Genomic DNA, 21,870 nt, shown 5'->3' on the forward strand with positions numbered 1-21,870 from the left:
GTTTGACAGGAAACCACATGCAGCAAGCGACGAGGGTTACATCGCACTCTCTTCCTTTCCGAGAAGAGCTTATCGGTGGCAGTAATGTTTGTCTTGATAGAACTCGTACAATAGAAACTATTGCTTTCTCTATTTGAGAAGATGGAACAAAGTTTTGCTGATCTACTAAGTGATGCTTTTTCCGGTAAGAAATACACCCCGAATGTCTTAGTTCTGTTTTGTTTTTACTTTTAATTTCTTGTCTTTCTAAACTAGTTATTAAAGTATTTCATTTTCTGCTGTCGCAGAAACAGCTCTTCAGCCGTTTCCTGATGAAGATTTGGACTTTGAGAATTTAAATTTTGAGGAGAGATTTGAGGCAGACAAGAGAGACGTCTCTCAAGACAACTTCCTCACAGAGGGAGACGGAGCTCGGCAACAGGAAGCAACAGGTCAGACTGCAGTGCCGTCTGACATGGAAACTAAAAATGTAAACATGGCTGAAAACAGCGAAGAGGATGATGTTGGAGGCGCGGTGGTCGTGGGCAGGGACAGAACGCTGCAGGAAGATTACACCAGCTCAGATGGAGAGATGGAAGAGGTTGACTCTGAAGAGGATGAAGAAGAACATGTGGCGCCAGGAGAGACACCAGGGGGTTTGTTGAGGTGGCTTAGTTGTAGCGACGAGTTTTGCGATGGTGACAGAGAGGACAGGTTCTTGATTGAGGGGCATCCGCTGACCCCCGAGGGGGCTGGAGACCCTGAAGTTAGAATGGAGGAGGCTGATGAGGAGGTGTCCTATTTTGAGAAAGTCCCTAAACGTGGCAACGAGGTGATGATAAGAAGTGACGAGATTAAAAAGGATGCGCAAGACAGGGAAAGGAAAGAGGACGCGTGTGATTACAAGCAAGAGGGCATGACCGTCGAACAAGAAGAAGCTGTTCTCCCTCCGTGCTGTGAGAACAGGCTTGAAGGTCCTGGTGGAGATGGACCAGTGAGGGAGTTTCCAGAAATATCGGTGCAAAATCTGCAGGATCTTATTGCTGAAGTTGATAGTGAGAAACTTGGAGAGAAAATGAATATTTTCTCAGGGGAGGAGCACCAAGATGCAGGTGAGAGCTTTGCAGATTATCCCTCAGACTTTTCCTCATGTGAATATGTAGAAGAGGGAGGTAAAAACCAAGATATGAAGCGCCAGTCAGAAGCATTGGCTTGTGCATCCGGCAGCAGTTCAATTGTTCAGCAGAACACCTTCCTGGAAGAATCAGATGGGATGCAGATGGGAGGAGCGGAGGACTCTGATGAGGAGGGGGACAGGAACCGGCACAGCAGATATTTAGAACAGGAAGCCAATGAGCTCAGCAGCGTGGACGTGGCTAATGGAGAGAAACGCATGGTGGAGAACGTGTCTGGCAACGCATCTGCAACGGGGCTTGATGATGGCAGTGCGACAAGTGACAGTGAATCCTTCACCTCCAGTGACGATGAGGTGCAAGAAAAAAGGAGCGACGAAGAACTCTTTGGTAGTACGTATCTACAAGATCAACTGGAGGAGACTCGCGGTGGCAGCAGAGCATCATTTTCTGATTGCTACGACAGAATGGATCCGGCAGATTTCAACAATCACTTTAACCCAGAGCTGTTAACAGCTGACCCTCTTTTGTCTGAAGACATGTTAACCACAGAGGACGCAGACACGCCGCTTTCAGACGCGACTCTGCGTCTTGCAGAAGACGCCAACAGCTACTCGGTGGTACAGGAAGGGGATGCAAAAACAAGCAAGTCCTCTCACCAGGGATCGCTGGACGATAACTTCGTCTTCAACACGGAACCTGAAGCTTGTGGAAGCTCCGCTGAGACAGGACAGCTGGGAGACGACGAGTGTGAAGAGGAGAGCGACTGGCAACAAGAGCAGCAGAGAATCAAGTCGTTCTACGAGTTTTATGATGACAGCGACGGAGAGAATGAAAGAGGGGGTGAGTGAGGCTGAAGAAGGGGGCAATCTTTATGTGAGATCACATTTGCAAACAACTTATCAGTTTCCATTTGTGCATTCTTGCAGGAAGGCTGGTAAAAGTTCAGTTTTGTGCAGATCCATTATCGCAAGTCATTCACTATGAAACTGACAGGTGAGTAGGATTTAGTTTGTGTTACTTTTTCTTTCTTGGATAAAAGCTACAACTTGAGCTATGACCGATCTAAACACAACACAACTGGGTGTGCGTCCTTGTTTTACAGCAGTGACAGAGCTTCACTCAGCAGCTCCATAGATGGGGAGGAGGACCTGAACTCTGCAGACACGTCTGAGGTTTGCACCTGGACACATGAGCACATTCACACAAAACTGGGTTTCTTAGAGTCTCCAGAGAACGTACCAATCAGATATCATCAACACTCATATTTTTACAAGCAAACACAAAGTGTGTCTTCACAGGCTTTTATTGGACTTTCACGTTGTTCCTTAGTTCCTGAATTGTTTGGTTCATTTTGCCTGTCTGTCCTTTGTTCCCGCAGTGCTCCAACATGCTGAAGCCGACACTGAAGATTGGTCTCGCGATACTGACTGGACTGCTCATGTTCTGGTTTGTCACAGACCGAGTGGGCTGCTTTGACCATGTGTTTTTCTTTTAAGGTTAAAAACCTTAAACCTAATTTGGGGGTCATAGAAATATGTTTATCTGCTTACGGCTGATCAACGAAAGATCCAAAATGATGTAATGTCTTAAATACGTGCTGAACTTTGAAATGACGGTTTTCTTGTGTATGTTACTAAATATGTTTTTAATAAAGATATATATTTTTCTTTACAATGATGCTGATGTTTTGTGGACTGTAGATAAGTCATATTCTACCTTTATTTGGATGTAACATTTTGATTATATGAGTGCTAAATGGGCCTTAATCTGATATAACTTACATTTACCAAAGTACTTTACAGGGTTGAGATACTTCTCCTTCTATTAGAGGAGCTGTGTAACTCTTGACATGTTATGCCCTTTGCAAGGACAGATATATTTACTTCCTTTCATATACAAGTTTTTACATACGAAATTGAAAAATAAAGATACACTGCTTCCATTTATAAGACGACACGTAAACGGGTTAATTTTTCATAATGACATTAATTAATAAAAAAAATGTATTAACTTTTTGATGGTTAATGTCCTTAATATTGATAAACACGTCACCTCGCTCGCTTGCTTTCAACCAGCAGAATGTGTAAATATGACTACAAACACACAGCTGGTGGCGCTGCTGTACTTCTACATGGAAACTTGAAACCATAGAAGAAGAATGTTTCGAACGGATACAACGTACGTTTGACGGAAAGCTCGAATGTTTTCATCACCTGGGTGAATAGACGAGAGCGGGGTTTACCCGATCCCTCCATCCAAACCCGCGTTCGACTCCACACAGATATTTTCTTATCTTTTGCGCGGCAAAACAAGCGCACGCTGGTATTTTCGGTGGGAGGAGTGAGGGGCTGTTGGTCTGGTTTTTAGTAAAAGAAACTAACAGCTTAACTGAAACCGGAACTCACCAATAACTCATCACAGAAACCTGAACGAGTAAAATCAAACAACAAAAAAATGTCTTCACTAAGAAGTAAATCCGCCCAGGACATTAGCGACCTTCTGGATGAGTACGGGATAAAGCACGGGCCGGTGGTCGGTGAGTGGCTCACCTTCAACGGTCGCTTTGCGCCCGTTTCTTTTTTAAATCAGGGTTAACGCCCGCCGGCTTCACGCGGGCCTCTCACACACACACACACACACACACACACACACACACGCTATACGTGTAATAGTGTGGTTTGGTGGCCCGTCGTCTCTCAGGTGACTTCGTTTTGTTTTGTTCTCAGACTCCACCAGAGGTCTGTATGAGAGGAAGCTGAAAGAGGCCATGGCCAAAGGGAAAGTCTCCAAAGCCTCCCCTGATAAAACCTTCTACCGAGAAGAGGGTAACTTACTCCTCAATACTACGGCTTTGTTTTGCACAAGTCTACAAATGCCATAAAAGTTCCAATTATGTAACGTATTATTTTACGTTCCTTGAAGTGCTGGTGGTAAACAAGCTTTTTGCCATTATAATTTTATAATTATAAATATATTCCAAAGTTGTAAAGATTAAAAAAAATACCCATAGAGCCAGTGAAAAACAACTGTAAAAACATCTGTGCTGCTGTTGTGTTTCATTTAACAAGAGAGAACAGAACCAGTGAAAAACAACTGTAAAAACATCTGTGCTGCTGTTGTGTTTTATTTAAAAAGAGAGAACAGAGCCAGTGAAAAACATCTGTGCTGCTGTTGTGTTTCATTTAACAAGAGAGAACAGAGCCAGTGAAAAACAACTGTAAAAACATCTGTGCTGCTGTTGTGTTTCATTTAACAAGAGAGAACAGAACCAGTGAAAAACAACTGTAAAAACATCTGTGCTGCTGTTATGTTTTATTTAAAAAGAGAGAACAGAGCCAGTGAAAAACATCTGTGCTGCTGTTGTGTTTCATCTAACGAGAGAACAGAGCCAGTGAAAAACAACTGTAAAAACATCTGTGCTGCTGTTGTGTTTCCTTTAACAAGAGAGAACAGAGCCAGTGAAAAACAACTGTAAACATCTGTGCTGCTGTTGTGAACATCGATCAGGTGGACCATCACTAACTGTATTAATCCGCTGATGCCTTCAGCCTTCAAGAGGTCACACAATATTTGGGTAGCAAATGTTGTACTTCCTCGGGCCAATTAGATTTAGTAAATGTGCAAGTTTTAGTGTAATTGAAAAATGTTACACGTGTTTGTGTTTCTATTTCAGAGGAAGTCACCTACGTATACAGGACACCTGTAAGTAACCCTGTCCATGCTGTCTTTAGTTATAATGGTATTACTTGCCTACTAATTAAATAAACATACATATTTCGTAAGAAAAGGTTATTTTGTGTATTGGTATGCTTTGTTTATGTAAACACTGGTGCAACACTTCACTACTTCTTATCACTGTTTTCCATCTTGCAGGTCAGGAATGAAAGTGCAGGAGACCGGTCAGTTCCTCTACTGTCAGCTCCAAACATGCATTACCTTTGCTTAAGTAAATCTAATCTTGTTTTGTCTCATCTAGTGGCTCCTACATACGGCCAAGATCAGATAAGAGTGAGAGGGAATTTGAACCTGTGTAAGTTGTCAATATATGAATCTTTGCATTGGTTGTCGTCTCATTTGGTGAGAAGTTTCCACACGTGTTCTGTTTCTCTCTACAGACAATCGTACTCCAGCTACTCGAGCGCAATGCCTGAATACAGAGGAAGAGATTTGGTCGATGAGTAAGTGTATTCGTACTCAAGTCAAATAGTGTCGTCAAAATCTATTTTTAGTTAGTTACGATGATCTCATTTGTTTGTCACTTTTTACAATATACCTCATTACTGTACCTCATTTGACTTCTACCCTACATACAGTACTTCTGCTCTGTGACAATTCAGAGGCAAATATTGTACTATTTACTGCTTTTCTTACACAGCTGCAGTGACTGGTTACTTTAAAGATTATGGTTTTGTAGGAATGTATGAGTTTAGAAAGTATGGTGTATGGTTTACCAGACAACATATACAATGGATTTTGGAGCCCAAACTCAAACAACAGCAACATGCTGCATAGATATTAATGCATCAATGTAACAATATAATAATTTAATTAACAACGTAACTCACATCCCTGGCTTATATTTCACTGAGTATGTTTGTGCTTTTACCTTATTACTATTTTCAATACAGGTATTTTACCTGTGTTATAAAAGTATTATTTTTGATTATATTGTATTTATGAGGGCTTAAAGCAATTCATTATTTATCAAATGTCTTGATGTGAAAGAAATCATAAAAATAAATAAATAACATTGATTTTCCCTCCAAAAAGATCCTTACTGTCACTCAACCCAGAGCCATAACAGCAATATTAATTAGATGTATTCATGGTTAATTTACTTTCCTTTTAGGTCGGACATGTACGACACACCGTCAACTTACAGAGACTCCTATAAGAAATCGACCCCCATGAAATCGCCAGAAGCACCAAAGTCGTCTCGCCTCATCCCACTCTGGGTTCAGTTTGTCTTCTTCCTGGCTGTGGTTCTCTTCCTCTACTTAATTTTTTCAAGCATGGAAGCAAATGAATCCCTCAAAGGAATAGAATGATTTTTTTAAAATGAAAGCCTGGTTTAAGGGGATATTATACATAATGGTGCATTTTGATTGGATGTATGTATTTTGGTTAATGCATTTAATTTAGACCTTGCTGACATTGGGCTTAATGCAATATTTGTATGCTTTATAGTGGCGGTTTACGTGCTTGCTTATGGTCATGGGTAAAATTGTCAAACAGCAACACTACTAGAAGAGATGAGGACACCAGGAGGACCAGCACATATCACAAAGAAATATAGAAAAGCTTTCTTCCTCTTCCCTGGATGCTTTCAGTGGGATCTGGTGAGGTTTTTGATATCATCAATCAGCAGCTCCTCCACAGCCCCGTGCACCAACTGGTGATCTTGTGGTGCTAAATGTGGCAAGAAATTAATTTATTTCCAGATGTTATGGCAGTTTTACTATACATTCTATATCCACAGATCTTGATTGCAGCAATTTAAGATCAATGGATTATTATAAGGTTAAATATTTAGAAATAGAGATGTTGTTGACTAAGGTTTTTTATATTAAGAGCATAAAGAACCCCGACTACAACCCCATTTTATTGTTATTAAACCTCAGACAATTAAATATACTCTTTCAGCCATTCACAATGAATCTATCTGCATGGGAAGATCATACTTTATTAACCACATCTTAAAAATCTCAAAATGTCAAACTTCATATTCCATTGATTGAATAAGAGACATGTCAGTTTGCCAAATTTAAATCAATTTTTGGCCATAATTTTTTTGCACTAAAAATACACAGAACGAGTGTGTCCATATCAATAACAAACAGCTAAACCTCACGTCAGTGCTTTAATCAATCTGCTATTCAGTATCAAAAATGCTTCCATTTGTCAGTTATCAGAAATAATTATTAAAAAGTACAGCTTTCAGACCAGCTGTCATAAAAGTGCCTAAGTGGTTTTGTAGGAACAATTGGGATTTTTTTTCAAAATGTAATAAGTACTAATATTTTATCTTGGGTACAATTATTAAATTGAACTTTATACAAGCTGTAATGACATGTGTATGTTTTGTTCCACTAGGAATGTGCACTTTTATTATCCAACTTTTACATTTTATAGAGTTTGATGTGATGTGTTTTGTATTGCTGTAACATTATTTCAACTATTAAAAGAGCTTGAATATGTAAATGTTTGAATTGCATAGTAACTGATTCAAAAAAGCAATTGAGGATATAGAAATAAACACTTAAAATGTGTTCTCCATGTAGTCCAATCTAATGCAATAGATCCATCAACAGTTTATGCAGAGAGGAATGTAGATGGTCAACAAATGACAACAACAAGCTCAAACAACAGCATATTTTAATTCACTACAGCTTCTATGAACTTTAAGTGCAATGATCTACATATTTCAAACGGCATAAGATGCATTGGGTTAGACTAAAATACAAAACCACTTCGTAATCCTTTAAGGATCATTGATCCGTAGAAGCGAGAACAACATAAGCTAGTGGAGCCTTTTGGTGTTACTAAATAACAGAATGTCTTTCAAATGCATGTTCCCCAATTTAGCTTTTAGTTGCACTGTTCCCACTATACATCTGGCGTACAGTCTCGCAGATGTAGAAATGACAACAAATCTATACTGTCAGTATTTTGTAGCTTTTAGTTAATACTAGTTATAATAGAAGGTTTTAAACCCCATCACATCCATCGTTTCCGACCAATACCACAAGGCGGATATTTGGTGCGATGTAGGTCCACGTTAGTCCCGTAAAAACTGCCTTATCCAGACTCTACTGAACTGCGCCCACCATGTGCCTCTTTCCGGAGGTGGAAGACCGACAGCTGTTTTGTTGTGCGCCCCGTCTCCTCCCGCCTGAGTCATGGGGCCCCTTGCTGTCCTCTCACTTGGGATTCTGCTTTTAACAAGGATTAGAAATAAAATGCTTCACTTTAAAGTGTACTTGTGTGGCACAATTCACTGCAGACAATGAAGGATCAAATACTAAAGTGTCTATAAAAAAGTATCCACCCTCACAAGACTTGTACCACTTGCTGTTATTACAAGTGGAAAAACGCAAGGATAAAGGAGATGGTGCAACAAATATCAAATATCCTTTGAATTGTTGGAAAACGGGAAAACTTACAAGGAGGATAGATACCATTTTATAGGCATCTTATGTGCACTTCAATACCTTTAGTGATACGGTGGCCTGCAGTCTCCCTCATGGCTTGTTAATTGATAAGGCAACATAAGTGTTATCCACACCTGTTGGAAGAAACACATCAACTAGTCACAGCCGACATACAGGATGTCATCTAGAAGTCCCACGTCTGCCTAAATCCGAACAAGCCCTTGTTAGAAAAATGAACTTACAGGTTCTGGTCTCTCGCTCAAGTTCAGTGGGCTTCTTCTCCTTGTTGCACAGCACCTTGGCCACGATGAGAAGAACAATGACAGCTACCACAAATGTCAGGCCGGACACAAGCCAGCTGATCACCATTGGACTCAGTACTGGATCTGGGTCTGAGAATGGGAGGAGGAGTTACATACAGGGTAGGTTATCATATATGGGTATGTGATACAATCGAGGAAAACATGTAGAGGTTTATGTACACAGAGTCTTAAATGATTAATATGAATGATTTGAAATTCCATCTAATAGACACTCTGGTAACATAAGTAAAGAATAGCATCCGTACAAACATATCTTGTCTTTATAATATTATCAGTGTCACCTCTGATGGCTATAGGCAGGGGCTGGCTTTCTCTGGAGACAAAGGTGCGCCCCCCCAGCTGGACCCGATACAGGCAGTAGTAGTATCCCTCGTTGGCGCTCTGGGCACTGGGGAAGGTGAAAGTGACCACGGGGGTGAGGGCAGGCAGGGACTGGCGCACTGTGCCGTTGGAGCGGATCAGACGCAGCTGGAAGGAGCCTCCGGGGTACTGCTGCGGGGTGGAGCAGCTGATGTTGAAACTGTGGCCTTTAATGACAGAACCAGCCGGGGCCTCAGCGGACGTGTTGTACCAATGTTGGGGAGTCAGGAGTTCCACTGCGGTCATTCAACAAGGAATTAAAAAGGCGTTATAATATTCGGGGTGAGACAGACGTTTCATCCTGCTAAAAAGAAGTTTTGTACCCAACTTGGGGCTGAACATTCAAAATAAAATGGCAACATTTTGGTAGGCTCTTACACTTAGTTTGGTCATTATTAACCGGTAGGAGCCATAGAAAGCAAACTAGAAAATCAGAACATCAGATGTAAAAATGCCATTACATTGACAATACAAAGAATTGTTTTTTATGAAAAACAAATAAATGAATAGAAACGTATTAATGCTAAATCATACGAAACGTAGAAATAAAACAAAGTACAACAACGGAGCAGGCGTTAAAATACAAATGTGTAACAATAAATATACTAAACTCAAAAGGTCCACTCGGAGCTGTAACCGGCATCTCTTGTGTTATAATAGACAAGACGATGAAGTTATGACTCACCAACAGTGATGTTTATAGAGTTGCTTGGCGGGGAGCTCAGCAGCTGAGAAGGGAAGCCACCCTTGATCCTGTACCCACAACTGTAGCTGCCCTGGTGGAAAGTCTCTATGTCAGACAATGTCAGCTCCACTTTGGTCTGTGTCTGGTCCGCCCTCTGAGTAACCAGCGGTGTAGAAACGCCATGCTTGTACAGGTGGAAGTCACTGAGGTGGTGACCAAGCAAAACGCTGCAGCCAAAGCGAACGGCCTCGCCAGGAGAGAACACAGTGTGAGGTGACAGCAGCGTGAGGGTGGGCGTTAAAAGGGTACCTGGGTGTAAAGACAGGTAAAAAATGTGGATTAGAGGACAAAATTATTAGGATGTAAAAAAGGGTAGCGAGTAATCTCAAGAGATGCAGTGCCAGTCCAAAGATTGGACATACCTTCTCATTGAATGAGAAAATGTATTCAAACCTTTGACTGGTATAAAAGGTGTGATGTCATGTGCTTTCTTTTAAGACAAGAGTTGCAGATTTTGGGGACTCCACAGAAAAGATTTTGAATTAGGATTTAGGATTACCTGAAAATGCATGTAGTATGAATTTGAATTAGACCACATGCATGTCTAGATGCACCCAGATTGCTTTTTGCAAATCAACTCAGAAATCCCTCAACCATCATGGTGGATTAAAGGCCTGAATCGTCACCTGAGCATTTTACCCCTGCGTCCTTCTCATGGGTACAGAGGACGTCGCTGTGAAGGACAACAGCACAGTGTGTCAGGCTGGACTCGTGTCCGGAGCACTGCACATGCCGCAGCGAGATCTCTCCACTGCCCTCCCCAAACGCCGACCCATGAAGGGCAGATTCGGCTAAGCCACAGCCCAGCTCCAGGCACACCACATCCGCCTCCCGCAGGTCCCAGCCATGGTCGCACACGCTCCCCCACTGGTCATGGCGGAGGACCTCCACTCTGCCGGAACACTTGTTCTCCCCATCTACTAATCTGACCCCACCTGTGGATCAGAGAAAAAGAAAAAAAACCTTAAGAGACGTGTGAAGATGTGGGAAGAGCTGTGACTGCAGCAGGAGAGTGGGAATCCCAGACGTACCAAAAGCAGCTACTCCATCCCACAGAACACCCAACAGGCCTGTGGGGACATTACAAACATAAATACAAAATTAAAACTTGTCAACAATAGCAGTTCAGCATAATTATTACACTAACTAGTATGATCGAATACAAAAGTGCTGCATTGAAAGCTCATTTCGTCAGTGTGTTCACTTAAACTGCTTTTTTTCAGACGGGTCGATTCTACTTCACCGTCATTTTACAAATATATATATTCCTCACCCCTATAAATTATGCCATGAGTTTAAACAAAATATGACAAAACATTTTTATTTTTTAAAACTTTTTTACAACATTGTAGCACGCCAACCAAAGTAACGTAAAGTAGCGTAACTACTAAAGTTAACGGTATCGTTAGCTAGCTGCTCCTGGATCAGAGTCAGAGCTTTAGCCGACACACAATCTTAACCTGCCGTCATTACGTCAGCTACCTGGGCTTCGCGTTACCTGTTAAAGGGATATGGAGGAATCTCAGCATGGCTCCCCTCACCCGTCCATCCGACCGCCGGGTCGTAAGGGCGCCCGTCGTCGTGGTGATGGTGCAGGCAGGCGTTGGAAGCTGGGGACCGAACTAAACATTGAGTTAGCTAACGTTAGCTCATGTGCTACAAAGGGGGGGGGTCCGGTCCGCTAACTGACGTCGTCGCTAATAGCTAACGGCTAAGTAACTTTAAACAGACCGACTCTGACAGGGCGGGTGTCAAGACATAATCCACAATGGAGCAATGCTATTATTAGTTCATTCTTGTCACCAGAGAAAGCGAGACTTTGACACGATGTAAATAACCATGGTAATGTGATATATGACACTTAACGAGTACTCACCGTTAGGCCGCGATCCTAACGTCAACCATCGGGGAATAGCGGCGCTGAGCTGTGGAGTCGTTCCCCCCCGCGGCAGACAGAGGTCACCACAGCTCGTCCCTTAGCTTCACCTCCGGTGCGCGGTGAAGGAGGGCTTTGTATACTGCACATTTACTTTATTTATCGGACAAATAGGTCTATGTTAATTCCTCCCTAACGTCACACGGCGTAAAGGGACACTTAAGTCGTCAAATGTGAGAATAAAAATACTTTGGAATAACTTTGTCAATTTCTGACTTGATTTATGTTTTGTGAACCTGGACAGGTCGTCTTTGATTGTGGCTGTATGTTTTTTCAGCAGCCAGAGGAAGGCTCTTATTTGAAATGAATTACATGCAATATAAAATAAATAAAATCCACAACCTCTTTTACTGCAAAAACATTCTTAAAATCAGGCTTCATCACTGAATCAAGGCAAAGTAATGAATGCGATTAGTTTTCTGTGTATTTACTTCAGGTCTATATTTTTAGCATTTCATGTTTTTTTTTATTCTTATCAAGGACATAAGGCCTGGTTTTAAAAGTTAGCACAAAAACTGCTTCATTAGTTTAGTTTTTTTGTTTTGCACAATGGCTTGGTTAGGAAACATTTGTTATGACATTTAGTCACCTTTATTTATGAGGAAGTGAAAAAGGAACACGCCTTCCCGTCATCCCTCGTGAGCCTGTTCTACAACGCGGACGAAAAGATCAGAACACATTATTTGCTGAGTCATGTCGGATGTATGAAATAGAGATAGATTTGCACTTTCAGTTCCTTGTTTGAGTCCAAGATCAACCGGAACAGAGCCGCGTCCTCTCAGGCCCTGGCATGGAGAGCTGCAGAAGGCATTGGATATAAAGGAATCCTGCAATAGAAAAGACATCCTGCCAAACCTGCTTCAGTCTAAACGAGAACTGCAACTCGACCGAAGATCAATGCAAAGCCAAGAGGTTTGTGTCATGGAAATCAACAAATCCGAGTTAATACACCTCAACCAAGCCCATCATTTGTGGCAGGACTGGAAAATGATTGACTCATGGTACCTTTGCAACGTGACAGGCCGTTGTCAGTTTAAAAAAAAAAAAAAATTGTCAAGTTGTGTAAAACTATTTCAAAACTGTGTCTGCTTCAAGTCTGTCATAAAAAAAAAAAGATTTTACTCAAATTATTGTAAAACAAAAGCTCAGTCATAAATCAAACAAAAGTTCCTACAATATTTGGACCTCTTAACAGAACCAGCCCAGAGTCATTTGCCTCTTCTGCATATTTGCAGTGCAGACGCGTCTCTTCCAGTGTGCTTTCATCACGGTTGTGCTAGTTTTGTGTAGTTACAAGAGAATTCAGCAAACCACCCGATTATGTTTCTTGATGCATTTTATTGCGCCATTGGTCAAATAGGCATCCAAGTTGTCATTATTTTCTAAAAAGGTGACTTTCTCCCCCCCACCCACAAAGACGGCATACAGATATACGTCTGCATGCATGTATGTATGTATGTATATTAATGAAAAATATTACAATACAATTTTCTGAAAAATATCAAAGCTCAAAACAAGTGATTTTGAAAAGCAAAACTCAATGATTTGTGGTTGTTACAGTTCAGCGAACAGCACTAATACTAGTACTTAATCTGAGTAACCAAGAGTCAACTTATGCAGTCATGCGTGTTGGTACATTAACCACTGATAAGGGAACAAACAATGACATAAGAGAACAAAATATACAATAATTTAGTTAACTTAACACGAACCCTTTAACAAGATGACCTTTTTCGCAGGTGTGGAGTTTTAATTGAAGTACCATGACTTTTTCAGTGGCTTTTGAAAAACTCCTAACAAGCCTTTAATAAAATAATGTGTATAGCTCTTTGGATAACAGTACAACCTGCTTCAGCGCCACCATAAAAGTCTCTGTAGCACCACATAAATAAAATTTATGTACTGCATTTTCAAAAGTCTCTTGCCCATCCCGTTTTGGGTCCCATCCATCGTTTGTCAGGCTCCCAGCGGCTTCTTCACTTTGAATCCCCAAGAAGATGGACAATGAGTTCGTACGTGGAGAGGACGATGGCCGTGTTAGGGATTTGCCTAATTAGCTGTGGAATGAGTCCTCTATAAAAAGCTGCATAGCCTTCTTCCACCGCTATCAACCGTCCTGTCTGGAAGAAATACTTGTACTTGCTGCCTTCTTCACGAAGCCTCGTTCGAATGACCTCTGTGGAGGAAAACAAACAAAAAAAACAAAAAGCACATTAGTCACCAAACAAATACTTCTCCCTGTCATTGTGTTGCAAGCGACGAACAATGGCGGTTAGTGTTTACCATGTGGGTAGGCAATGCAGGAAGCACACCCCTTTGAAAAAGCAGCAGCCATCATCAGACCCAGGAAGTCCGATGCTCCCTTCTCCTTTCCGCCATTCGAGGAGGCGAATTGGCTCGCGGCGAGGTGTTTCTTCAGCGTCTCGTAGATGAGGAAGCAGATCATGGTCTCCGAGATGCCAGCGTAAGATGCAGTCAGGCCTCGGTAGAAGCCCCGAATTCCTTCCGTTTTGTGAACATACCGGGCACACTGCAGTGCATTCATCTTCTTCTCTCCTTTGGCTCTAAAAAAGGAGAAAGACCAAAAGCCTCATTAATGCCAAAGTCGTACTCGGTGGGGAAGATCAGGGTTGGAAACTATTGGATATTCTAACTGTTAATGGACATCAACCCTTTTAGCCCTTTGAGGAAGTATGTAACACTGGACTTTCCTTCTCGAGTTCAATACCAAGTACAGCTGTTACTGAGTTAACAGATCTGTTCTCAAGTCCTCACATGATACTACTGCCCTGTACTCAGTAATGTAAATATAGACTCTTCTTCTGCACGCAGGTCAGTGCGTCAGCACTGTGTATTCCTGGAGCCGGGTCACACGCTCAGTCTCAAAGACCGCCTAACCCAAGGACACCATCATGGAGGTCTGTTAAAGGTCGTAGTATATGGAGAATTGGACACCTGGGTAGCGCCTAAAATAAATGATATATTTTAGCTGGAGGTGTTTAAATTAAACTAAGTGTAACACGTGATAGGTGAAATTGGGAGTGTACACACTTTTTCTCCAGCTGCATTCTGGTCTTGACCATCCAGACGGGGTTCATCAGAGAATTAGTAACAAAAGCTGAGAACAGGGAGGTAAAAGAGGCACATTTATTTTCACATTGACATACGATTCAATTCATCCCTCAGTGTAACTCATCTTAAAGTTGTAAGAATAGAAGTTTGCGCTTGATTTAAAGGAAGCACAGAGCAAAAGCATCAATATATGCAAGAAAAAAAATCGGTTTGTTTTTATACAAAAACAATGGCACGTAGGAAGAATGCTTACACGCATCAGCCAGTGGGTAAGACCATTTTTGCAGAGCCCTGGATTGTATTACAGCTATTTTATGTGTGTGTTAGGAAGGCCAACATGCTAACTGCTCACCTGCAACACCGGCAGAGGACATGTGCACCACTCCACTATTAGGGACAAACAGCCCATTGAACGTCTCTTTAGCTTTTGAGTACGCAGCAAAGTAAATGGCTCTGAAACACACAGAAAAAACTGGTGAGAACTCAAGACAGAAGCAGCTGTAAAAGGTGAGAACACCCAGATTAAATGAATGCATTTCAATAGGTGAATGTGTTTTTTATGAACAACTGGGCAACTCTGCAAAAGAATCCATTTGGACTTGTGTTGGCCTTTGACAGAGTGCATCCAGAGCAGTCGGTTTCCCCAATGCCTGTTTTTCTCTACTTGGATTCTGGAACAAACCGCCAGTGCACCAGAATGGGCTGAATAAGCAGCGGGCACCACGGGTCCCCACAGAGCTGCCCCGAATGTGAGCCTGTCCAAGTTGGCAAGCGGAATGGAGCGAATGTGGAATCACCGGGCAAAGGATCACATCTCGGCTACTCATTAACCATGAGGAGAGCAGACGTGACCTCTGAACCTTCTCAGTCCAACCGAGGGTCAGAGTCTAAATCAACATTTCCATGGCAAATTCACCACGGCTTTTTATTTTAAGTCATTGTGTTTAAATTATCATCCACGAGGTAACATGCCAAACAACAAACTATTTGTTGACACTACAGAAATAAACAAAAACGGTGGAAATTGAACTTAAAAATAAAACTGCACCATTAATGTATTTTAGTGTCTCAGAATCAAACAAACGTTTGAGCTAATCTTTTACATTGTTCAAGTTTAATCAAAAACAAGTACAGAGGACTTGTGTTGACGAACGCTGTAGCCAACAAAAACTAAACTGAGTGAAAGAACTCTGTAGACATGACAACAGCTTTCGGTTTATACAAACCAGTTATTGCTTTCAGCCAATAAAGTTTTAAAATATAAACACAGCCTTCCGTTTTGTTTTCCTTGGGTCGCCTGTGACAATTAAAACACTCGGAAGTGTCCTGCCACATAAAACAGACTACTGAGAAACCACCACTCGCCTCCCTACGTGACCTTTTTAGCATTTGCTTTGTTCATTGTTTAGGAATAGTTCTTTCAATGGTTGACATCACAAACCTGTACCTCAAACGGCCGGCGTCCTTAACAGAGTTTGGCAAAGTGTCATGACAAAAACACACTCCCTGGTAAGGAAAAGGTGGAGCGCCTGAGTGCAGTGTTGACACGGATTTAATTGTACCTTGAGGGTGCCACGCCAACGAGATTTGGCCCCAGCCCACGGAAAAGTGATCTTGGTCCCTCTTTTTCGAGTATGGAGCTGAAACAACAGAAAAATCACAGTCAAAAAGCTAACATTTTAATTTAGATAAATACACGGGATACACAGGTCAAACGTTCTTTACAGGTCACAGTAAAGGTCTGTGTCTGACTATTCCAACCACTTCTATTATGGGAACGAGGATGATTTCCAGCCCCGTTCAACTGAGCTGGTTGAATCAAGTGTGTGAAACCCGGTCCTCTCTGACTTGTCACGTCAGCCATGTCCCTGCAAGGTTTTTTTTAAAACTCTTTGCAGGGAGTGAACTTCATTAGCCAGATGATATTCAGGTCTGTCTGGGACCGTGCAACGGTGGGGGGGGGGAAATCGTGTTGGGGTTTGTAACTCGTCTCTCACACATTCCACCTCTCTCTCTCCCTCCCTCTCACTTTATACCCAGACTCCTCCCCTCAAAAACAGTTTAAAAACAATAATGCAAACCTCATTATGGAGTTTTCAATGACTTGGGGAAGGGGTTTCCTGTCCAGAAATAGTTTTACACATGTATAAATAAATATAAGCCTGTAAATGCAAAGATAATTCACTGATTGCCATGGAAAATGCTATTTTTAACAGCTTAGGAAAATTCAAAAGATTTAAATTTACAGTAAAATGTGGATAATAATGTTGGGGGGGGGCTTTAAAACAAAATTATATAACAATTTTTAAAAGTTAACAGCAACAGTCCAAGTCGTGCCCCCGGCCCTCTAAGTGTAATATGACTTAGCACCCTGCATAAAATCTCCCCTCCTTTGTCTTGGCTCCCTGCTTCTAGTTCTTACCAAGCTAAGCAGGGCCACTAGAGGGGTGCTTTCATGGTGCACACGGTTTCGGGCTGCCTGTTAAATACACCCAAGACAAATGTTCAGATCCTCACTGCATGTAAGATTTAAGAAACTAAATTACCTCAAGGAAAAAGCCACTACAACAAACAGCAACATCTTACCGTAGGACCTGCAGGAGCCCTGGAGTAACTGTCCCAGGGCGAATAACTCCGGTTCCGTTGAGGGTGCCCATCTGGACCTGGAAGACGGGTCGGAGGGAGAGGCCGGAGGACTGCAGCCGTGTTTTCAACACTTCCAGGGGGCAGGTCACGATGGCTCCCACCGTGCCGCTACATCTGCAAATCGATAACATATAAAATGAGAAATTAAGATGATGGACTCGCATCATACAAGCAAATACATGTATGTAACCCAAGTAGAGGGGTTATTTTGTTTGCGATACTTGTGTCGGCTTACACTGAGCATAGTGTTCTTTCATCAAAACAAAGCTGAGGAGCTACGGCTGTTTGCAATGAACAAGTGTGGTCAAAGGCCGGTTCCGGGCTCTGCAGTGGAAAAACTTAGTTAGCCCAGCACATCTAGTGCAGAGGGCTTTACGACTAATACGGTCTGATTGCAGTTGGATGGAGTCCATTCCCTGTTTTTGGAGAACATAACTTTTTTCTATTCCAGCTAAAAGAATAATGCATTTATTTACCTACAGTTCAAAGTGGCACAGCCTTTATCAACCATGTCTATATCGTTGTCTGTGACACGCTTAGAACTCTGGAAGGGATCAGACTAAGCCTCTGTACCGGTTGTGCAGGGACAGAGTGAGACATCTCAGCTAAAAGGAACACCTGACCTAATTATCCCCCCCGGATGCGTGGACACCTGTCCACCCGGGCATTCTGATAGTTCACGACACAAAAGGAGTCGTACTCCGCAGTGCACAATGTTCCATGTTGCATAACCTAATTTGACAAACAAAAACATGTAGACATTATGACACAAAGCGCTGTTGAACTGTTGTAGCCATGAAATCTCCTGGCGAAGGGAAGCAAGAGTGTGGGCGTTCTGACAAGTAACAAATGTGTTTGCAAAATGATATCGCGTCGATAGTACTTCAACACACACCCTGAGAGGTAAACACATATTCTCCCCTGACTACAGTGAGATAGTTAAATTTAAGCAGTCAGCATCCTGGTATTATACAGTCAACGAATTTAAATTGTATAACATGTCATTTAGCTGACGCTTTTATACAGAGCAACTTTAAATAAGTGCATTTCAACCATAAGGATATACAACCAGAATAACGAGTCAACAAGGGTCATGTGTGGAGCCAAAAGAAGTGTAGCTACTTCGTAACCTCATAACATTTCAAGGGTAAAATGGCGTCATTTTAACGAGCCAGTGCTTTTAACATGCGACTTTAACATCCGCTGGAGGCCACCGGCACCGCGGTAACATCACGGGCCTTGACGTCATCAAGAGGAGGTTAACCAGCGCCGCCAGCACCGCCAGCGCGGACGCCTCCGCTTTACTTTACTCCACGTTACGTCACCCCGAAGGACACAGCATACGGCTAGCTGAAGGCTGCTATCTCTTGTCACTGCGCCACCTCCGGCCAACACTCGGCCGGTTCATTGCACACATTTAGCGCCACTTGTAACGCAGCGCGCCACCTTACACGCAACGTTATTACCCCCGACACGAACATCTAATGTTAGAGCAGGAGCATACAGCGGTGTCTCGCTAGCTAACGGTGGCTAGCAGGTGCTAGCGGAGCCGGTGTTAGCAAAACTTCCGCAAGGAAGTAACGTTAGCGCTGGACTCCTAACTAAATAAAATATGTACGACTACAGCGTTACTAAAAACACCCTTCTGCTTTAATTCGCCCCGGCCATTTACGCAGTAATTAAGAACGCAGTCATATAAAGCGACGACTCCTGGTATAAATGCGGCATATTGTGCTGCGCTAACACGAGCTAGCTCAGCTGCGTCGCTAGCAGACCAGCGGCTCTTTAATGGCGAAAATGAGCGAGATCATCGAGTAACTTCTACGAGGAGGCGCAAAAGCACTCGTGTAAATCAACACCCTTCGCATTACACGAACCCTTGCGCTATAATTGACGCACCACTACTCTGGTTAAAGGCAATAACGTAAGCGCTCACGTGACTTACCCCCCTGCAAAGAGATTTAGTAGAGTGTCCTTCTGCGCCATTCTGTCCCCTTTCACACCGTCACCATACTCGAGTTGCGCGGCTTGTTAGAAACGCGTTGGTTCGCAAAGGAGAAGAACAACGGTGGTGTGATCCCCGTGCGAGCGCAGTGTCGCCCCACTCGTCCCGGCTGGGTGGAGCGGCGGTGGGTGTTGTGAGGAACTGCTCACCATTTACGTCAGAGGGGGCCGGACGGGGGTGTTGTCTGTGACGTCAAAACATGTGCTCACAGATGTGCTATCGGTATTTTCTTGTTGTTTGGGCAATGGTTAGCATTGTTATGTTCAACAGAGATGAACAAAACAGCAGAATAACAGTTTCTAGCTTTTGGATTTATTCTGGTCTTCTATATTGTTTTATTCTGCAGGGTTTAGAACCGTTATCGTTATTGAATTAAATATGTATGATTACAAAAAAACTTTTTATTAATACTAAACTAATACTAAATACTGTATTATTCTTTTACAATCCCCCTGTGAAGTAGATGGTCAGCATAAACAGTCACATCTTTTTCAAAGGGAAGATCACAGGACAACAGGGCCCTTGACTTAAACTGGAGCGGAAATATGACCCAATGCCAGCTTGTTTTCCATAATGGTCATGTGATGTTATGGTATGTGCTGTACAGTATATTGAGTAATAAATGTTGGTGAGCTATTACCCTCAGGATACCCCGGCTATAAAACTACAGAAAAATACAGACACTTTGTTCCCCCCCTTTATCTGTGCGATAACATATGTGTCAAAACAGTTTTATTAAAACAGCTGCACTTTTGAGATCTTTGAAATCACAATAACAAAGGTTTTTCATTATGTGTTAATAATGTAGGACGACACGGTTAAGATCAATTAATTAAAAAGTAACTATGTACATTTTTTAATCTAAAGGGGACTATGCGAAGTACAAATGTCTCCATTCATTCAGCAGATTGTAGCTTCAGCTAATTTTGGATCTGACGTCCCTTGGCAGGTGATCCAATACTTTACTTAAAACTAAGTTTAGAAGCTAGTCATAAAAACAGTCTCCATCTAATACTGACTTCTCTACATAAGTAAACGAGGCCAGTTGTGAGAAGACTGGCTATTACTGCAAAAATTATTCTTATTGTTGGTCTTTTGTGCCACCAGGTCAGATTATGTGCAAAATCAGCATTTTGGCAGGTTTACTGGAAACTCCTTCAGTTCAGACGCTGATATGCGATCTCCGCTGGGAGCCAACAACCAGGACAGGTCTGCAAGGGGCCTGAAAAATGACTCCACGGCATTAAAAGATTTCCATTGGGACCTCTGGTGCCCACAAACTGTACTGCTTTCGACCAGCATTTATAAATGTCTTAAGCAGGAGTTTGCAATTTCTGTCCTTTTCTTCATCTTATACTAACTACCTCCACATCAACTAACGACTGTAAAATGCTGTTCACACATTACAGTATTCACAATCTAATATCAGTCCGAGGAACTAGGAATACTTTGAATATTATACATTGTTGTACATATAGCTCTCAAGATAAAACTATTTATACTCAGCCAGCAGTTACAGTATTGTAGGAAGAGTGCAAATATAAAGAGAACAAATAAGCCAAACATGCATCATCTTGAAAGCAGAAACTGTCATGTACTTCTGTAATCTTTAAATGAAGGATCTGAATACTTATTTCACCTGTAAGTAACAGTCCCAAATGGATTGACTGTCAGGATTCGTTGGAAGTTGTAAATTGTGACACCGTGTGACCAAACAGGAGAACAGCGTGGCCTTTGTCCTCATTTGTCCTCAACTGATCCTGTGGCTCATTTAAAAAGCCAGTGCCTCACCTTCTGTATTGCTGGAACTTTCACATTACTATGTGGTACGTTCTATTAAACAGCCAATCACTTGTTTGGTTTACCTTTTTAAAAGGTATTTCAGGGTGTGTCTGCTAGTTTCATCCATTCTTTTCATTTTAGTGTAACCGAAAGTACCACAGTCCCTATTTTCATACTATTCCATTTAGCTTACAATCTTTAAAGGGACAACCAGCAACCAGCCACATGGGATGTGGCTGGTTGCTGGTTGTCACTTTTTCTACCTACACGTCAAGGTCATTTCCCAGCAGCCTCAACATCAATGACTTTCAGACAGGAAGGAGTTTCTCTAGAAGCACCAGACGGTCCTCTATTCCAGTTATCACAAAGTCAAGGCTCAAATGATTCTACACCGTCATGTTTCCCATTGACTGCGTCCAGACTAAATATGGTTGTTTCGTATTGATTACTGTGTTTTTGATCTCAGAGGCAATGAGCAGTTGAAAAACGTATGGTGAGAACTACGTTGTGTTTAATAACGTGTCTGAATGCTTTTTACGTCTTACGTGACGTATATTGACGGCTTAGAGACTCTGCACATACACACAGGTGTTATGATCGTGGCCTATAGGCACCGAGTAAGGCACCAAACACTCGACAAGATCACAACTCTGTCCTGGCTCTCTGATCACATCCGGACCGCAGAGAGCCTTCACATCTTCACACTCTACCTCGACTAAAAACACTAACAAATTG

General features: G+C 42.2%; 4 protein-coding genes across 6 annotated transcripts; 2 read left to right on the forward strand and 2 right to left on the reverse strand.

Annotated features, from left to right (window-relative positions):
- The first annotated feature begins 20 nt into the window (after nt 1-20).
- On the forward strand, nt 21-2,786 carry LOC120829773 (uncharacterized). Of its 2 annotated transcripts, none has more exons than XM_040194172.2 (5): nt 21-184; nt 288-1,955; nt 2,042-2,108; nt 2,218-2,287; nt 2,494-2,786. In XM_040194172.2, the coding sequence occupies exons 1-5, from the start codon at nt 142-144 to the stop codon at nt 2,608-2,610; spliced, it is 1,965 nt and encodes a 654-aa protein (XP_040050106.2). In that variant the 5' UTR covers nt 21-141; the 3' UTR covers nt 2,611-2,786. The 2 variants fall into 2 exon arrangements, with proteins under 2 accessions (XP_040050106.2, XP_077949091.1); XM_078092965.1 differs by having other exon boundaries at nt 2,221-2,287.
- A 475-nt stretch (nt 2,787-3,261) lies between these two features.
- Nucleotides 3,262-7,316, forward strand: LOC120828991 (uncharacterized). The gene is made up of 7 exons (XM_040192703.2): nt 3,262-3,651; nt 3,842-3,940; nt 4,789-4,817; nt 4,989-5,014; nt 5,092-5,145; nt 5,231-5,293; nt 5,965-7,316. The coding sequence occupies exons 1-7, from the start codon at nt 3,570-3,572 to the stop codon at nt 6,161-6,163; spliced, it is 552 nt and encodes a 183-aa protein (XP_040048637.1). The 5' UTR covers nt 3,262-3,569; the 3' UTR covers nt 6,164-7,316.
- A 157-nt stretch (nt 7,317-7,473) lies between these two features.
- On the reverse strand, nt 7,474-11,917 carry LOC120828989 (uncharacterized). Of its 2 annotated transcripts, none has more exons than XM_040192699.2 (9): nt 11,571-11,917; nt 11,193-11,316; nt 10,726-10,764; nt 10,321-10,629; nt 9,635-9,943; nt 8,871-9,185; nt 8,509-8,658; nt 8,327-8,400; nt 7,474-8,047 (listed from the first exon to the last, which is right to left on the reverse strand). In XM_040192699.2, the coding sequence occupies exons 2-8, from the start codon at nt 11,221-11,223 to the stop codon at nt 8,357-8,359; spliced, it is 1,197 nt and encodes a 398-aa protein (XP_040048633.2). In that variant the 5' UTR covers nt 11,224-11,316; nt 11,571-11,917; the 3' UTR covers nt 7,474-8,047; nt 8,327-8,356. The 2 variants fall into 2 exon arrangements, with proteins under 2 accessions (XP_040048633.2, XP_040048634.2); XM_040192700.2 differs by having other exon boundaries at nt 7,474-8,050; nt 11,571-11,799.
- Nucleotides 11,918-12,948: 1,031 nt separating this feature from the next.
- Nucleotides 12,949-19,569, reverse strand: slc25a33 (solute carrier family 25 member 33). The gene is made up of 7 exons (XM_040192701.2): nt 19,294-19,569; nt 17,289-17,462; nt 16,265-16,342; nt 15,055-15,155; nt 14,682-14,748; nt 13,914-14,194; nt 12,949-13,806 (listed from the first exon to the last, which is right to left on the reverse strand). Exons 1-7 carry the CDS (start codon nt 19,332-19,334, stop codon nt 13,607-13,609), a joined length of 942 nt encoding a protein of 313 aa, XP_040048635.1. The 5' UTR covers nt 19,335-19,569; the 3' UTR covers nt 12,949-13,606.
- Between the last annotated feature and the right edge of the window lie 2,301 nt (nt 19,570-21,870).

Source organism: Gasterosteus aculeatus, chromosome 2 (assembly GCF_964276395.1).
Source record: "Gasterosteus aculeatus chromosome 2, fGasAcu3.hap1.1, whole genome shotgun sequence".
Classification (NCBI taxonomy): Eukaryota; Metazoa; Chordata; class Actinopteri; order Perciformes; family Gasterosteidae; genus Gasterosteus; species Gasterosteus aculeatus.

Bases quoted from the DNA above. Each gene is read 5' to 3' on its own strand.
- LOC120829773 (XM_040194172.2), top strand. From the start codon at position 142: ATGGAACAAAGTTTTGCTGATCTACTAAGTGATGCTTTTTCCG. The intron at 185-287 runs GTAAGAAATACA...CTGCTGTCGCAG, and splicing joins ACTAAGTGATGCTTTTTCCG to AAACAGCTCTTCAGCCGTTT. The intron at 2,288-2,493 runs GTTTGCACCTGG...TTGTTCCCGCAG, and splicing joins ACTCTGCAGACACGTCTGAG to TGCTCCAACATGCTGAAGCC.
- LOC120828989 (XM_040192699.2), bottom strand. From the start codon at position 11,223: ATGCTGAGATTCCTCCATATCCCTTTAACAG. The intron at 9,944-10,320 runs GTGACGATTCAG...CTTTACACCCAG, and splicing joins CGCAGGGGTAAAATGCTCAG to GTACCCTTTTAACGCCCACC. The intron at 8,401-8,508 runs GTAAGTTCATTT...TTCTTCCAACAG, and splicing joins TGAGCGAGAGACCAGAACCT to GTGTGGATAACACTTATGTT.
- LOC120828991 (XM_040192703.2), top strand. From the start codon at position 3,570: ATGTCTTCACTAAGAAGTAAATCCGCCCAGGACATTAGCGACCTTCTG. The intron at 5,146-5,230 runs GTAAGTTGTCAA...TTCTCTCTACAG, and splicing joins GAGAGGGAATTTGAACCTGT to ACAATCGTACTCCAGCTACT. The intron at 5,294-5,964 runs GTAAGTGTATTC...CTTTCCTTTTAG, and splicing joins GGAAGAGATTTGGTCGATGA to GTCGGACATGTACGACACAC.
- slc25a33 (XM_040192701.2), bottom strand. From the start codon at position 19,334: ATGGCGCAGAAGGACACTCTACTAAATCTCTTTGCAGGGGG. The intron at 16,343-17,288 runs GTAAGATGTTGC...CTGTTGTTTCAG, and splicing joins GGGCTCCTGCAGGTCCTACG to CTCCATACTCGAAAAAGAGG. The intron at 15,156-16,264 runs GTACAATTAAAT...TGTGTGTTTCAG, and splicing joins GTTGGCGTGGCACCCTCAAG to AGCCATTTACTTTGCTGCGT.